At 41.4% G+C, this 18,761-nt stretch overlaps 1 protein-coding gene across 1 annotated transcript in view; it reads right to left on the bottom strand.

Moving 5' to 3' along the window:
* The window catches only part of LOC126094923 (Down syndrome cell adhesion molecule-like protein Dscam2), an 873,814-nt gene that overhangs the window by 674,927 nt on the left and 180,126 nt on the right, over positions 1-18,761 (bottom strand). The window contains exon 3 of the mRNA XM_049909573.1: positions 10,259-10,439. Coding sequence (XP_049765530.1) covers positions 10,259-10,439 — 181 coding nt within the window. The remainder of the gene's footprint in view (positions 1-10,258; positions 10,440-18,761) is intronic.

Genomic DNA, 18,761 nt, shown 5'->3' with positions numbered 1-18,761 from the left:
AATAGACGATCTGTACAGCGGCCTCACACAACGGGAATGGAAAGGTTTTAAGAATTTATATGCCAGCAAGAAGTTAATTGAAGGTAGGAGAGATAATAAGGACCTCGATAAGGTGACGTGGCCCTCAAATAAGGAGGAGGAGGAGGAAAAAAGCGCCTTGCAATGCTAAAAAGATCTGCAACAGGGCGAGGCCAACAGTACTGCCATGGCTGCATCGCTCCCATGTTAACAGCCACTGCAAATTACGCCACCAGTACCACCAGCCTTGTTTGGCACACTATAAATGGACAAGGTATTTTTGAAATTTGGTTGATTTTAATGATAATTGTGGTGTTCCTAAAAACTCTGTCTTACACCCATGATTATCCCAAATCACAAACCTGAACAGGAATCCTATCCTAGTGAATTTAATTCCGAGTGTCATAGCTTATTATGGAAAGACTTATTTGGTAGCTGTACAAATAGTTATTATTGCTTTGTTTTGTATGGAGCTGTTAAGTTTAAAATTCAGTTTTATAGTTTGAGAAATACTCCACTTCTAGTGCATTTTTAGACCAATCTGCACTCATTTCCTTAAATAATTTGCTTTACTTGAGACGTAAGGTTAATACGAATATACACTTTGATTGGAATTACTAAGTTTTATCAGTTTTCATTTCACGAGAAAGTGTTTGTAGTTGAATTTAATGTTGTGTTGGCTTTTGCACAGCCAACTATATTTTGAGAGGGTTAAAACACTGCTTGTCAAACCACATTTGTTATTTAAAGAATTATAATTTGTTGTGCTTTACATAACCAATAAAGAAGCAAAGCAAAGGCTCCTTCAGACCAAGTGTAGTTAGATTTGCATTCTGTTTAATTGCTTCACAGCGAGTTTAAGAAAGGAATATTTACTTTGTTAGCTGTTCTGGTTCAAGTTGGTTAATGTACAGGCATAGAGACGCTGTACTAAGGAATGATGTTATACAATATGATCATTAACATACCCCCTCATTTAAATCAGAATCATTTCATGCTCTTTCCTGTTTAGTATTGCTAATAGTTTCATGGGTGTTAGTGATTGGTTATACAAACTGCTGGATCTAAATCATTTAGGGAGCATGTTGTTGAGAAGCATACGTTAGTGTTTGCTATCGCATTGACTATTTGTTTGTCTATCTTCCAAGTCGTTATTACATTTATCAGCAAGGTGAAGTCACTGTGTTGTAGAGTGAACAAATATAAAGGAAGAGTTTGTGTGTGTGTCAGGGAAGGTTAGGTTAGCTCTAGCACTGCCCACTGCCTTTTATTTTACTACATTGCTTGACACTAGGATTCCTAATTAGGCTGGCAACCAGTATTAATATGTAATGTCACAACTTACTTTTTTCAGGGCGAACGTCTGTTCCCTGACCCACTTGTTTACTGTTAGTTGTTCTTTGTTGGAGTGTTTCAGAAACGAATCTCGGTTTGAGTATTCTGTTTCCATTAGGTTATTCGCGGCCAGCTTTCTGAAAAATTCCTCACAGAGGTGTAACGTTAGCATCGATTGTCGTTTCATATGGTCGGTGTTACCGTTACATTATAAGAAAATTAGATATGTTAATTGTGTAAATTCTGATTAGCAGTACAGGTACATTCATGTTGCTCGCCATTTAAAGTGTCGTCTAGCAACGTTTTCAAATTTTTCCGATCTGATATCGAAGTAAGTGTTGGGTATATAGGAATTGTGCCATTGTACATTCCCGCATGCTTGCTTCCTGGCATTTACATTTTGACCCCAGTAACTTTTGTGCAAATGTATGTTCAGTGATGAAAATGTGTCACACGAGTTGACATGATTTCACTTTGCGTCATGTCTGTCTGATATACTAGTGTCAGGTGTCAGAGATTTTCAGAGCAACAGCTGTGCCATGTGTTTGTCGCAGCTCTTTGCGACACTGTCGTTCTGTCTACGTGACGGCAGGAAGACTTCAGTACAGTCGACACGGCGGATATCTCTACTCTGCCTCTAATGAAAACCCGATTTCAAAATTAAGTTTTTCTGTCATCATTCTGCACTCTCGTCGTGCTTTGTTTATCTACTGTCGGTTACACTATTAATGTACACACGAGTTTGTCCTTCTCGTTATAACTTTCGGTGTGAGATCCACTCTAATCCTTTTCCCAGCATGCAGGGAATTATTGGTGTAATTGCTGATACTGTGATCGTCAGTACCTTAATATGTTACCACTTACTTGATGTTCTCTGCACCGTTGTAACTGCACCACTAAGGCCCGTTTCACACTGGGACACTGGTGACGGTCACCAGCGATGGTCACCGACAGAGATACATTCGTTTGAACTGGAGGATTCACGCAGGGACACTACACTACCTCACCGAGCCACTGTGACGCAGCAGTGACTCTCCCTCTCCACATCTGACGGACAAGGTCCCTGTGTTCACAGCAGTCACCGCCGGACATGCATTAGTTTGAATTGGAGTGTTCGCACTGGGACACAGATCACAGACACACTGCTGCAGATTTGCCAACAGACGATAGTCATTTCTGAGACAGTGACGCGAAACATTCGTTCTACATTATACTGTACCCATTGTAGCCGCGAGTTAAGATTTGATTAACACGAATGACTTTATAAGTGATGTGGAAAGTTGTCCTGCTATTTGGGATGTCAAAAGCGATGCCTTTAGCAACAAAGTGGTAAAACGAATGGGTGTCAAGAAATTGTAACGAAGTTACTGTCTGATTTCAGTTGAGAAGAGCACAGATGAAAAAAACGAAATTCGTAAGTTGTTCTTTTTTCAAATTTAATACCTCATTTTTTTGGACAATAAAACACTAGCGAAATTTAGTTACTACGCCTGTAAACGCTAGGAGGGTTGTAACCTTCAAGTACATTCGCATCCCTAACCCCTTTTCTTCGAATTTACCAGCATTAAGTGTACCGTTACGCAGTTTCAGTGCGATAAGAAGGGACATAATGTATTAGCGTGGAAACCATGAACTCACTCCTACGGCGCGAGTGAAGAAGAAATCTAAATAAAAAAATTAAAAAAAATTACGTATATTGCAAACTTTTCATAACAAAATGAAGTGGGCTTCTTATCGTTGTCCGAAAAATACAGTTAAAGTATTATTGTCCATTCCTGTGATTTCTTCTTTCACTTCTCTTAGCAGTTCATCAAATGAAGTTTTCGACATTCAAAAATACTGAGAAGACTTCTCATCTTGTCTCAGATCGACATTAAGAATATGGAACAAAACTTTCTCCAGCCGATCTCGTAGCAGTGAATGTAAGTGTAATGAACGTTTTGTCTTCATTCTCCTGCTCCTCTTCTTGCTTAGAAGTACCAACAAAAGTTCCTCCTCGCTTGAGTCCATTTCACTAACTAACCAGTTTGCAATACCTACTGTGTTGGACACTGGTTATCCAGGAGTCTTCATCACAATTACCAGTGACCATCACTGGCGACCGTCACTAGTGTCCCAGTGTGAATCGGTCTTAACTGGACTACGCCTGTGAGTGTAGACTTACCGTTTTGCATCCAAGTGTTCACACTTCAACATCTGACCTGCTTTCCAGAGCAAAATAAACACAAATGTCTTGCCTTATGTACCTGGAGGTAGCAACTAACCTAAAACATGCTACTTCTTATAGCTATAATTATTATTCTGCAAATGGAACAGATACTGATGTAATGTTCAGTACACTGTCCTCAGTCACCAATACATGCAAATGGAGCAAATACCGATGTAATGTTGTTCAGTACACTGTCCTCAGTCACCAATAAATGCATCTGCGCTTAAACCCCTAAACTCTGTTTATGCAGTCTAATGAGGTGCAGCTTCATCCAGCTTATTCTTCATCGCTATTACATTACATCTGTCATATTCTACAGAGAGCAGCCTCTGGGGGTGTGGGAATAAGTCAAAGACGAATATTTAATTTGAGTGCAATGCAATGAAATGGCTCAGCATTATGCAACATCATTTCTTACACTTTTTTGATAATTATAAAATAACTTGAAACAGTTTTCTATGAAGCTCATCTGCAATGGAGTAAAAACAGTTTTCCAAACCTAGATGTCAATCAGTCGCTGTATTCTCCCTATGAAGCCTTCACAAACAAAATGCAAAGGTTTGCAGGTACCTCCTTCGTGGTCCCTACGAAAATAATACTAAAATGGTAGGCTAACTGAAGCAAAATATAAGCCAGTGTATCGAATTAAAACATGCTACACTTCCTGTAAACTGAGTTTGATTTCACAGGTACACAATTCACGAAGCCGCAGGACGACCATCTTCATCATACACTGACAATAATGGATATTGGTACTCCATCAGACACTAGTTCGACAGTTATCAAATTTTGTTGAGACATTCATCGCATAATGGCATTAAATTATAAATCTTTCAATAGATTTGTAACTGATGCCTATCATAAACATCATTATGAAGTTTGATCTCCAATGGCATTTTAGAAGTAGTCGTTGTGTCCTGGAAACAAACAGCCTCCAAAAGTCATAATCAAGAATTTCTGTCCCTACATGAAATATATTTGTCTTTTTGTGAATGGAGGCTGGTACGAAACTATTTCTCTCCTTTGCATCTGGGACGTGCTCTGTGTGTGACAGATAACTGGACTGTGCAGGTCAGTCACAAATAAGTAGACTGTGATGTGAACTGCAGTGTGAGATCTTGCGTTGTCCTCCTGTAATATGTTGTTCAGTACTTCTGTCATGAAAGGTCTGACAACAAGTTTTTTATTCTTGACATTCTTTCTTGAGAAATGACCAATTCATACCTGACGTCATATCCAACAGCTCCGTATGCGATGGTTACAGAAGTTAGACATCCACGAGTCAAGTGAGTAAGGTAATGACGTCACTGCGAGATATCTGGCATTGCTGTGTTGTTATACTTGCGTAGACCGATGTGTTCATCCCCTTCAGGTGCTCATCTGAGTTTCAGCTTCGTACAGCCATCACGTGCTTTTCGAGAGCACCATCAGTAACGTAGTGTTTTTGTTTTGTGTTGCGAAAATGGAACAGTGGAATTTAGAGCAACGTTAGCAATCAAGTTTTTTGTTATGCTTGGGAAGTCTACGAGCGCGATCTTTAAAAAGTTGAAACAGACCTATGGGGAACATCCCTTCTCAAAACAAAAATTTTTCGCTGGCACAAATCAATTTTGGAAGGAGAATACGGTGGAGATGAACATCGCTCAGGGAGGCCTTCTGCTTCAATAACCAACGAAAATGTCGAACTTGTTCGTGCTCTTGTCAGATCAGACTTTAAAAATAAAGATGATGCGTGACCTGCTAAACTTAAACATTTTCATTGTACATCAAATTTTGACCGCAGATTGGCACATGCGAAAGATTTGTGCCAAAATGGTGCCGAAAAATCTCAACTGAGCTGAAGGACACTCGAAGAAACGTGTGCGTTGATTATCTTGAGAGCACTGCCAATGACCACGAATGGTTCCGTTGTGTGACCAAAGGTGATGAGTCTTGGATTTTTGAGTGAAATCCTGAGGCAAAGTGGCAATGTGAGGAGTGGCACACTGCGACATCTAATCGACCGAAAACAAACTCGAATAATCAAATCAAAGGGCAAAACAATGCTGATTTGCTTTTTTAACAGTACGTATATCGTACTTGAAGAATTTGTTCCTCGAGGACAAACGGTCAACCAAATGTTTTACAAAGATGTGCTCGAGAGGCTGAGTAAGATGCTGAATCGAGTGAGACCGGACAGTGCAGACAAGTGGATGCCGCATAATGACAACGTTCCACGTCGCAACCAATTCCATCAAGGAATTTTTTGGCTCCAAAAGGCATTCCTGTTGCTCCATAGCCCCCCTGTTCACCTGATCTGAGTCTCTGTTACTTTTTCTTTTCCAGAAATTGAGAAATTTCGTAAATGGACGTTATTTTGGGACTGTGGAGGTCATTCAGAAAAATGTTTCCGACATCTTAAAGACCCTACTAGTTGAAGCCTTTCAGCGGTGCTACCAGGACTGGGAACAGCGTCTCCGCCGATGTGTAGCTGCAGAAGGGAAGTGCTTTGAAGAAGCGATGTTGTTGTTTGAAAAAATGAAAACTTTTGTAGATAAAAAACCAGTTCGTTACTTTTCTTACACACCTTGTATGAGTAGCTAGAATTGCGGCTTCGTGTGACCTTCAGTCAGACCGCATACTCTTTCGCGTTGACGTGACCGCCACAAACAGAAACGAGACTCCAAGTCCCAGTTGACTTTGAGCCTAGATAATGAACATCTCTGATGTTAGTGGTGTAACGTCAGCGGTGAACGACACGTGGTACCTTGAGCTCTGGAACAGCTTCCAGTAATCTTGTCGAGGTGTAGTCCGTTTGGGAGGACCAGTGTCTACCCATATTATCGCACAGTTTTACAGAGTCCATCCCAACACCTCCCATGCTGCAGGAATTGCACTAGAGGCAGTTGTTGGGCGATCTATCTGAATAATACTGCGTCATGCTAATGATTAAACCTTTCGAAAAGGACGGAAAATGGCGATAAGCTGTACTCGCGCGTCACTGGGCTTACTGTACTTCGATCTCCAGCTGAAAAGTTTAAGTAAAGTTAGTCACTAACAGGAGCCAATATGTGCTCACACCTTTCTACATCCGATGACATGTCCATGATTAAAAGGTGGTAGAGCGTTAACGAGTTACCGAACCCCGATTGTGGAAGCTGAAATACGGCAATCAGAACCTCATTTCCAAAATAGACAGTGGAATGTTTACCTGAGCAACCAGGAGCGCTAGTGGGAATTGATTTGTGGAAAACTGGATTTGGAAGAGTGTTACTGAGACTTTGCTTTTGGATGACAACTGGGGCTCCTTCTGTAGGGCAAGACGGCTTGCTTTTGTGATTGCACTTTTCTCCACTAATTTTCGATAGGATATCTACGCTACGCCCAAAAAGGAGGGCGGGGAGGGGCAGGCAATACTATAGGTACTTTTGCCAAGGATATACAGCCAAGGATATACATACGATCTGGTCATACTAATACTTAGCAAATGTGCAATTACAGTCGGAACAATGGCTCAGTGAGGTCCAAACATCGAACAAAACTGGTGTAGGAAACAAGAAATAAGTGCAAGCCCCAAGAAAACTGTTGTAATACTTTTCATAATAAAGCGTATATACACTCCTGGAAATTGAAATAAGAACACCGTGAATTCATTGTCCCAGGAAGGGGAAACTTTATTGACACATTCCTGGGGTCAGATACATCACATGATCACACTGACAGAACCACAGGCACATATACACAGGCAACAGAGCATGCACAATGTCGGCACTAGTACAGTGTATATCCACCTTTCGCAGCAATGCAGGCTGCTATTCTCCCATGGAGACGATCGTAGAGATGCTGGATGTAGTCCTGTGGAACGGCTTGCCATGCCATTTCCACCTGGCGCCTCAGTTGGACCAGCGTTCGTGCTGGACGTGCAGACCACGTGAGACGACGCTTCATCCAGTCCCAAACATGCTCAATGGGGGACAGATCCGGGGATCTTGCTGGCCAGGGTATTTGACTTACACCTTCTAGAGCACGTTGGGTGGCACGGGATACATGCGGACGTGCATTGTCCTGTTGGAACAGCAAGTTCCCTTGCCGGTCTAGGAATGGTAGAACGATGGGTTCGATGACGTTTTGGATGTACCGTGCACTATTCAGTGTCCCCTCGACGATCACCAGTGGTGTACGGCCAGTGTAGGAGATCGCTCCCCACACCATGATGCCGGGTATTGGCCCTGTGCGCCTCGGTCGTATGCAGTCCTGATTGTGGCGCTCACCTGCACGGCGCCAAACACGCATACGACCATCATTGGCACCAAGGCAGAAGCGACTCTCATCGCTGAAGGCGACACGTCTCCATTCGTCCCTCCATTCACGCCTGTCGCGACACCACTGGAGGCGGGCTGCACGATGTTGGGGCGTGAGCGGAAGACGGCCTAACGGTGTGCGGGACCGTAGCCCAGCTTCATGGAGACGGTTGCGAATGGTCCTCGCCGATACCCCAGGAGCAACAGTGTCCCTAATTTGCTGGGAAGTGGCGGTGCGGTCCCCTACGGCACTGCGTAGGATCCTACAGTCTTGGCGTGTATCCGTGCGTCGCTGCGGTCCGGTCCCAGGTCGACGGGCACGTGCACCTTCCGCCGACCACTGGCGACAACATCGATGTACTGTGGAGACCTCACGCCCCACGTGTTGAGCAATTCGGTGGTACGTCCACCCGGCCTCCCGCATGCCCACTATACGCCCTCGCTCAAAGTCCGTCAACTGCACATACGGTTCACGTCCACGCTGTCGCGGAATGCTACCAGTGTTAAAGACTGCGATGGAGCTCCGTATGCCACGGCAAACTGGCTGACACTGACGGCGGCGGTGCACAAATGCTGCGCAGCTAGCGCCATTCGACGGCCAACACCGCGGTTCCTGGTGTGTCCGCTGTGCCGTGCGTGTGATCATTGCTTGTACAGCCCTCTCGTAGTGTCCGGAGCAAGTATGGTGGGTCTGACACACCGGTGTCAATGTGTTCTTTTTTCCATTTCCAGGAGTGTAGTAATGCTAGAATCTTAATTTCTTGGGCGAATCTGTATCAGTAACTTGGGGTGCTGGGTGGTGGAGAAGTTCCTGGGCGTAACCATAAAATTGGAATGGAAACGATCATGGAACCCAGAGGCTGCGATCAACGCTATATCTGTCAGAACGTCAACTAAAGTTTGAGGTAGTACATATTTTCGTTACACAGGTGTTCATAGAACAACTAGTTTCAACGCCAACTGTGCATTTATTGTGGTCTTTGGTTCCCAGAATCAGTGCCAGCATTTCGTACTACTTTCATTCCGTCTTGTAGATCGTACGAACAGCGACAGGTTGTACAATTATGTTCTTTACCTCAATCTTAGCTTAAAGTGAACCCGCGACTTCTCGTTATCAGTATTTTCGACATCCATATTTCAGCGGACTCATTAATTACCCAGTCTTATGTAGGTAGTGCCAGCTAGATACTGGTTTTGTTAGTTCTCAACTCATATACTCTACTGAGTGCCCAGGAGCACCCGATATTTTCTGGCCTTTTTAGTTAGATGTCTCCCTTATCATGCAAGCAGTCTCTATTACATGTGAAATTCCGCAAAGGAATGGAGAAAGTTTCTGTGTTCACAGACCAAGATCGATTTTAAAATCACAAAGCAATTTCTGTGTTTACGTTTATTGGTTCGGAAATAATCTTTCTTGTTCAAGACCTTGAAGATCGCATTTTATTATTCACGTTTATTACCAGTTTTGGCTAAAATTGTTAGCTGTCTTTAGTTCAGAGGACAACATTTTTTTGCGCTGCCTCCAACCAGTACGACACATTGTCATAAATTTTGTGCAGGTTGCATAGCTCCGTATTATTATACAGCTCGATGAAACATTACTTTAAAATCACCCAAGGTAAGTTGTTTAACAAGGTAGGGATATGGAGCTTCCACAAAATTTAGAACGATGTGTTCTACCAGGTGGTGATTTCAGACAAAGAAATTGTATTCTGTTATATGAAGATAGCTATCAACTTTAGCCGAAATTAGTAATCAATCAAAATAATAAATTGCCAACTCGACCAATAAACTATTTTTTTCTGAATTTATGAACTGTAAACAATTCTAGATCGCGTATCTCCAATTTGATCATGTTTTGAGACAACAGTTTATATGTATCACACACAAATCTTCGACTAGTACAGAAAACAAAGGAAGTAGGTTACAGTACGCTTGTTCGCCCGCTGCTTGAATACTGCTCAGCAGTGTGGGATCCGTACCAGATGGGGTTGATAGAGGATATAGAGAAGATCCAACGGAGAGCAGCGCGCTTCGTTACAGGATCATTTAGTAATCGCGAAAGCATTACAGAGATGACAGATAAACTCCCGTGGAAGACTCTGCAGGAGAGACGCTCAGTAGCTCGGTACGGGCTTTTGTCAAAGTTTCGAGAACATACCTTCACCGGAGAGTCAAGCAGTATATTGCTCCATCCTACGTACATCTCGCGAAGAGACCATGAGGATAAAATCAGAGAGAGTAGAGCCCACACAGAGGCATACCGACAATCCTTCTTTCCACGAACAATACGAGACTGGAATAGAAGGGAGAACCGATAGAGGTACTCAAGGTACCCTCCGCCACATACCGTCAGGTGGCTTGCGGAGTATGGATGTAGATGTAGATGTAGAAACGAGAATGTAACTGCTCCCACCTGAGTCCTGGCACTGCAGTGACGGGAGATCCATTGGGGTGTAGCCAGGCGACGTCGGGGGGTGGACTTCCTCGCGCTGAGCAGCTGAGTTGCGCCCCTGTAGAGTTGGAGAAACGCAGGCGCGCCGGAGGCTCCTGTACCAGCACTGGCGCCTGCACTCCCAGCTGCCCGCGACACAAGCCTGCAACAGGTGGAGAGGCACCCGATGAAAGGTAAGCACTGCCTAAAAAGCTCGATGCGAGTCACTGCCGAAGTGGTAGCTGCTACAGAAACGCCATAGCCTTCTTTGCAAATCTACACTTGGAAGAAACAGTACCTAAGAACATTAAAAACGCTTACTTCCTTACATTCACATCTGCATGGATACTCTGCAAATCACATTTAAGTGTCTGGGAGAGGGTTCATCGAACCACTTTCGCATAGCGACCTGAAAGAACGAACAATTATATCTTTCCGTAAGAGCTGTGATTTCCCTTAATTTCTCGTGGTGATCGTTACTCCGTATGTAAGTCGGTGTCAACAAAATATTTTCCCCTTCGGAGGAGAAAGCTTGTGATTGGAATTTCGTGAGAAGATTCTGTCACAACGAAAAAAGCCTTTGTATTAATGATGTCCAGCCCAAATTCTGTATCACTTCAGTGACACTCTCTCCCATATTTCGCGATAATACAAAACATGCTGCCCTTCTTTAACTTTTTCGATGTACTTCGTCAGTCCTATCGGGTAAGGATAAACGACAGTGTCACCTGCAAGCAACCTAAGACGGCTGCTCAGATTGTCTCCCAAATCGTTTATATAGGTAAGGAACAAGAAAAGGTCTATAACACTACCTTCAGGAACGCCATAAATCACTTCCGTTTTACTCGATGACTTTCCGTCAATTACTACGAACTGCCACCTCTCTGACAGGAAATAACAAATCTACTCACATAACTGAGACGATATTCCATCAGCACGCAATTTCGCTACAAGCCGCTTGTGTGGTACATTGTCAAAAGCCTTCTGGAAATCCATAAATACAGAATCGATCTGAAATCCCATGTCAATGGCATTCAACACTTCGTGCGAATAAAGATCTAGATGTGTTTCACAAAAACGATGTTTTCTAAACGCATGTTGACTGTGTGTGCCATTAGACCGTTCTCTTCGTGGTAGTTCATAATGTTCGAACACAATATACGTTCCAAAGTCCTGATGCATATCGACGTTAATGATAAGGGCCTATAATTTAGTGGATTACTCCTACAACCTTTCTTGAATATTGGTGTGACCTATGTAACTTTACAGTCTTTGGGTAAGGATCTTTCGTAAAGCGAACGGTTGTATATGACTGTTAAGTATGAAGCTAATGCATCAGCATACTCTGAAAGAAACCCAACTGGTATGCAGTCTGCAGCAGAAGACTTGCTTTTATTAAGTGATTTAAGTTGCTTCACTACTCCGATGATATTTACTTCTACATTACTCATGTTGGCAGCTGTTCTTGATTCATTTCTGGAATATTTACTTCGTCTACTTTTGTGAAGGCATTTCGGAAGGCTGTGTTTAGTAACTATGCTTTGGCAGCACTGTCTTCAATACTATCTCCATTGCTATCTCGCAGAGAAGGCATTGATTGTTCCTTGCCGCTAACATATTTCGCATATGACCAGAAACATTTTCTGTCAGATTTCGAGACAAAGTTTCGTTGTGGAAACTGTTATAGGCATCTCACATTGAAGTCCGAGCTAAATTTCTAGCTTCTGTAAAACATCGACAATCTTGAGGATTTTGCGTCTGTTTAAATTTGGCATGTTTATTTCGTTGTTCCTGTAACAGTGTTATGACCCGTTTTGTGTATCAAGGAGGATCAGCTCCGTCGTTTATTAATTTATTCGGTATAAATCTCTCAATTGCTGAGCTTATTCAAATGTTACCTTTCTTTCCTTGTGCCTTACCATCAGTTCTGTATGTAAGAGCAGTAAATTATTTGACATTCGTTTCTCTTGTTTTCACATATACCAACATGGATCACATACAAAATTAGTGTTCTTCTATATAAGTTGTTTAATGTTATTTCAGTATTCTTTAATCTTTCTTTATATATCATATTCATTTTTGTCATGAACATATTTGTAAATTCAGTACTCTATTCACAACATTATTAAGAAACCAGTTATTTTGAATTCTTTATCGTTCTTAGAGCGTTGTGATCGAGGCTATAGCCGATTTATTTTCTAAGGTAGTGTAACATTTGTGTGCTTAAATTGTCTTCACTCAATATGGATCTAGAACAGGTAACTACCTGAAATATTTTCTGTGTACTTTGGTAAACTTACCCATTGTATCTTGTTTTAAGTTAATATTTTAGTTCTTGCTTCTACGAGTGATATCTCTAGTATATCATCCTCATAATTCATTGGAAACTATTAAAGCTGAGACAAACATTGTAATCAAAACGCTACCGTTAAATGTATTTGCACATTTAAAGCTACATCTGTTAACAAAGATATTTCTAGTCATATCGTCTTTCAATCAGTCTTTTGTTTTCTTCACACTTGGATCTAAAGCCAAAATACAAGAATCAGATGAAACCATTCTTACCGTTTGCAATAGAGTTAGAGTTGAAAATTTTGTCCAGTCAGTCATTTTCAGCATACATGATGTGATTATGACATGTGCAGTCTGTTAAAATTACAAGTTTCAACATATGTACATGAGCACTTGAAAACGACAGAACTACTGAGCTTGACCAGAGGTGTATTTCGAACAAATTTATCACCTGAAAAAAATTTAACTTTAATTGATTTGTTCTCCTATTTCCAGTTTTCACAACACATTTACTAGTATTTTTTCTGCAAGATATTTAAACATAGTTTTCTACCTTTCCACATTTTCACGTATTTGTATCTTGGGTATTTTTTAACACTTTTCATTAATATAATCGTTTGTACCGGAATCTTTGCACCTACTCTATTCTCTAATCTCTCTAATGTGAGTGCATTTATATGCCGTTCGATTTTACGAAAATATCTTTAAATTATTTGAAAAAGCACGATAGTTTACTCCAAGTCTGGCCAGTTTTCTTTCTTCAACAGCACATTTCAACTTGTTAGTTTGGTGTGACAGCTTCCTTTTCTATTTCTCTTACTAAAATCTCTTCATGAACTTGCTGTGTTGTTTTTTGAGTTCCTCGTCCGCTGTTTTACAATGAGCTTTTAAGTTCTTTTGTGAATGAATGATTAGCAACTATGCCTCAAAAGGATTTGCGTCCTCTGATGGTATCATCTGTGACAGTCATTTCTCGTATCTCCTGCTTAACTACTTCTCACCGAGATATTCTTGCTTTTCGTGGGCTTACTATATTAAGCAGTTTTATTGTTGATCTAATGCCGTCTATTCTGCATACGTGACCACAGAACTTGAAGTGTCTTCTACATATTGCATTAGTGAACTTTTGTATTGCTGTTTGTAGGTCTTTAGTTTTTGTTTTAATCCATATGCAATTTATCTCACTGATTTTACTTTCTGGCTTTCAAATTCCGATTTCCAGGCCACTGCAGTCATATTCCAACACGAGGTTAAACAGTAACTTTCATGAACTGTCAGCCCGCAATACATCAGTTTTTATTTGAATTGATCGCTGCATTCTCCCCTAAATATTGCTTTATATATTGTATTGTTAGGGTATCACAAATTATGTTTATTGATTTTCTCTTAACGACTTGTTTGACAGTTTTGTTTATTGTTTTCCTGTCTATAGAATCGAAATCTGTAAATTATACAAGTAATCTGTTTCACATTCTACGGGGCTTGCTGTCACCTCGTGATGATTTAGGATGCACACTTCCACTGCACTCTCCAGAGGGAGAGAAGAGAACTGCGTCACTGTACCGGCTGTTCCCCCTGCAGCTGAACGGACGCGAACAGCCCTGAGATCTGCTTCCGGCCCCACACTAGGGGCCGGGCCATTAGCTGTGCACCCACTCGCCGCGACCATAACAGCAACCACAGCCCCTGCGGGCGCGGCGGCGGCACTCAGCACCCAGTGCCAGAACAAAAGGCCCAGGCGGCGGGTTTCAAGGCGGGGCGGTCCATCAAAGGCGGAGCCAGTCGGAATGGAAGGGAAACGGCCGCACAAAGGGCGACACCTTGGCAGCGTTCTAGCGCCACGTGTGCACACTCCATTGGGGGATCTCTTGTTCCGTCTGAAAGCCGAATGCTCTTTAGGCAGACATCGAAGGGTCCCTGATTCACACTCCATTCTGCTAAAGCACATACAAGCAGCACTAATCACAGTCGTTGCTCTGCCTGACAAGAACCTTGTAGAGTCTGAGTCGTGTTCACCGTCCGTGTGTAGGAAGCAGTTTCTACAGTCAATGACAGTACGGTGGGGCGTTTCCCCACATTGGCCTCGCCACACCTTTTTTACTCTCGAGACGTTTGTGGAAATGGTCAGACCACTACTGCTCCAATAGAGAGAAGAATTTCATTCCGACTGCCTCACCAGTTGCCATTTCTGTAATTAAGGAGCAATGGAAGAAGATTTCGTGCAAGAAATACTTATCAGTTGATCAAGTTCCTACACAAATACATGCAAATTCAAAGTGCATCTACAACCACAAACATATAAAAGTGCTGTCGAGCGTTCTAGTTTCAGAAATAGTAAAAGTTCTAGTAAACCATTCGAGATTATGAACAATTCAAAACCACATAAAATATTTTCAGAGTTCAATTGCTAGACAAAACTAAAAATTTGGGATTTATTTATGAAATTTTTGCTGCCAGTTTTTGTTTTATTTATATTTTACATGACATGTTTCGCGAAATTTCTGCAAGTGTGTTTTCTGTGTGTTGTGCCATTTATGCGTGGCTATTTCCATGCGCGAGCTGCTGTATGGGTCTGTTGTCTTTATGGTGTTGTACAAAAAACGTAATTAGTTTTTGATTAATGATCTTTGTTTATATACAGTTAGTGAGGAAATTTGGAAAGAACTACTTAAAGTTTTCTTGTGGTCCGCTTGTACAGCAGCTCACACACATTAAACATCACATTCGACTTCATGTGCACATTATGCAATGAAAATACCAAACGTTCGCAAAAAAACAGTTACAAAGATACTTTTAGATGTAGTAAACAGAGACAACGTTATAGATCGTCCGTAGAAAATGTATAGTTTCATACAGAAGGTATTTATCTTAATAACCTGGATCATTATCTGCTGATGTATTTTTACAATGATATTTATTTATATGTGCCATTGTTTTTATTTAACTAGTGGACCATTCAGTGACGAGGCTACTAGAAGAACACATTAATTTACCGGAAAGTTAACAGTTTCGCTTGACGGAACCAGTGGACCATTTATTGATGAGCTTACTAGAACAACACATTAATGTACCAGAACATTAACAGATTTCCTTGCTGCAATTAGCAGGACGTTCAGCGTTGACCAGGCACCATGTCTTCTGCTATTTCCGTCATACAGATGCGGCATTGACGAGCATTTGTGATCAACAAACTTTTCTCCGAGTCATTGTTAGCTTCATAGACATTGGAGCCGCTACTTCGCACTCAAGCAGCTCTTTAGTTGGCTCCACGAGGCCAGGAAAAATACTTGGCGGTATGGTCAATTGAAGCTGCATCCTTCATTTGCTAGATATACACTGACCACTCAGCTACAGAGGTGGAGGATGATGATGATGATGATGATGATGATGTTGTTTGGATTGTGGGGCGCTCAACTGCGTGGTTATCTGCGCCCGTACAAATTCCCAACCTTTTCTCTGTCCAATCTTGCCACTTGCAGGAATGATGATGAAATGGGAAGGACAACACAAACACCCAGTCATCTCGAGGCAGGTGAAAATCCCTGACCCCGCCGGGAATCGAACCCGGGACCCTGTGTTCGGGAAGCGAGAACAGCTACAGAAGTGGACAAGCAATTCCAGAACGGTGTGAAACATATAAGGTTACTTGAAAAAATCAGCCATCTTCCTGTAGCTTTCTTTACTTATACTATGATTCGGACACTGACCCATCTTCAAAAGGCGTCGTACATGTATATCTTTGTCGGTATATTACACTAACTGAAGACTGATGAAACCCTGAAATGCTACATTTCTTCGGGTTCATCTCTTTTTCATGACCAACGTGAAGTTCCCCATGTAATGAATCCATTCTCAGGCAGTTGGAAAAGGGGCGAAGAATGATTAATAACAAAGCGTCAAGAGGACGAAAAACCGTAAAATTAATGTTCAACTGGTTAACATCAAATTCAGAAATATAAATTCGGCATTCTGTTGCAGGGATTTCAAAGTTTATGTTCTAATTCAAGCCATCTGTGTGTTAAACGTCATTATCTCAAACTGTGATAGATTATTCTCATAGCGTCAATGCACTTACAGCAGTATAGCAAAGCAAAGAGTTACTACAGCAGACAACACTATATATTTAGGATTTTCTTCGGATTTCCTTAAATGGTCTCACATTTACTTTCAATACAGATATTGCACTCATTGTCAGTTACGGCGCGTAAACTTACATTAGCAACATTGTTTCAGGGCGAGTGTTGAGGAGCTTCATTAATTCTAGAGCTGAAATTGTTTCTGATAAGAATTGATTTTAAAATGTAAAACTGTTTTATGCATTTAGCTAGGGCTGAACTTACAAACTAACTCAAATGCTACCTATTATTATCTTCAATTTCATTATCCGTCGGATAGTGTGGCGCTATTCCACATTAGTATAACTGTTGTATGATCCCAAAGGACACAAACAAAGATGTCGCCGAGTGATAGAACGTAACCTCAATAGGGCGTGATCTTGCCCCTGCCACGATTTGCTGTTACAAAATTACGAAATTTTCTTTCTACAGGCACTTAACTATAATTTTAGTATATCTTGACTATAAAGGATGAAATAAGTAATTAACAATTTACAGTCACCACACCGCAACAAAATTAAGTATTTTTAACTGTCAGACCATCAGCTCATTCCATTGCAGAACGTCTTAAAAGTTAAGTGAGTTTTAATGGTTTCGAGTTTGGAATTATTGGTAATCAATGACTACGAGATTTAAAATTACTCTTGCCGAAAATCCTGTACATTCAACTAAAAGGACGTATTTTGCTATTAATTAATACAGTCAGATATCTCAAGTTAGGACAAATAGGAGGATGGTTAGGATGACGAATATGAGTGTCGATGATGTGGAATGGGTCCGGGGTGATGAAGGAAGGCACAGTTTAAGAAATATTTGTCCGTGTGCTGTCAAGGCACAAGTAACCGGAGTGGAATAAAGTGTGTTGACATTCTAATACTGGAATTTAGACGGTACTAATTCAGTGTCGTGTCAGGTTTGATATGGGAAATGTAATATGTCGGTTACGATGAAGCTGTTATAACAATTTGTGTACCACTGAGTTAATTGGTATATAATGTACAGAACAGGTATTTCGAATTTGCATCCGAGAGGACGACGGTTCAAACCAGCATCCAGCATTCCTGATTTCGGTTTCCCGTGATTTCCCTAAATCGCTTCAGGCAAATGCCGGGATGGTTCCTTTGAAAGGGCACGGCCGACTTCCTTCCCCATCCTCACCTAATCCGATGGGACTGATGACCGCGATGTTTGATCCTCTTCCCCCAAAGCAACCAACCGACCAACCATCGAATTTATTTCATATCACCAAGGCCTTTTGTACTCCAGGTAGACAGTTTTTGCTACTTGTTTAGTTCAAAAGACCTCTTCATTCGGTTGCCTTGAATAAATTCCGAATTATTACTCGTAACCACTGCACCACAACCCGCTACTCATATTGTTCACAACTGCACATGAAGTATTTTCAGTCAATAACAATTACAGCTGCGAGGAACGAGAAAGAAGCGTCGAAATGATATTGTATGTTGCTGAGACCAAGTACAGAGTTTAGTACTCTTAAGTACTATATCAAAACACACCTCCTTGTGAGTTATTTCTGCCAGGGCAATTCTGGGGTGGTGCCAGTACAGCCTACAGGTAAAGTGGCGGAGTGTTCATCTGACCAAACACAGAGGTAGCTCACAAGACGATTAACTTCATCGCTCATCAGATAAAAGAGTCATAAGAACAGTTTAAATTTACGGTAGATATTAAGACAAGTTGAAACGTCCCCTTTGAAGAATTATACATGACTGTGCTTAAACTGACATACAATATTTTTAGCGCAACGCAATCTGACTTTCAAAAATCCCTACAAGAGAGTGGCCCTGACTAACATTAACCTATACCTTTCACAAATCACTTACCTCACAAAAATCTTCGTTACTCGAACTACTGCAATACAGCGAGCGCCACTACTGCCAACTAAATAAAAGATTCAAACTACGGAAGGCACTAACTACTGATAGGGATAGTTAGCAAATGAAAGATTTTAATAGAGAACAAACAATGTATTTACCTTAATAGTGTTGGAAAAGCATAATATATATATAGCAGTTTATGACATCCAGTCTTACAAATTTCAAAACTCCGCCATCTCT

The sequence above is a fragment of the Schistocerca cancellata genome, chromosome 1 (genome assembly GCF_023864275.1).
Source record: "Schistocerca cancellata isolate TAMUIC-IGC-003103 chromosome 1, iqSchCanc2.1, whole genome shotgun sequence".
In the NCBI taxonomy this organism is placed as follows: Eukaryota; Metazoa; Arthropoda; class Insecta; order Orthoptera; family Acrididae; genus Schistocerca; species Schistocerca cancellata.
This window is presented reverse-complemented; position numbering and strand designations above follow the sequence as displayed.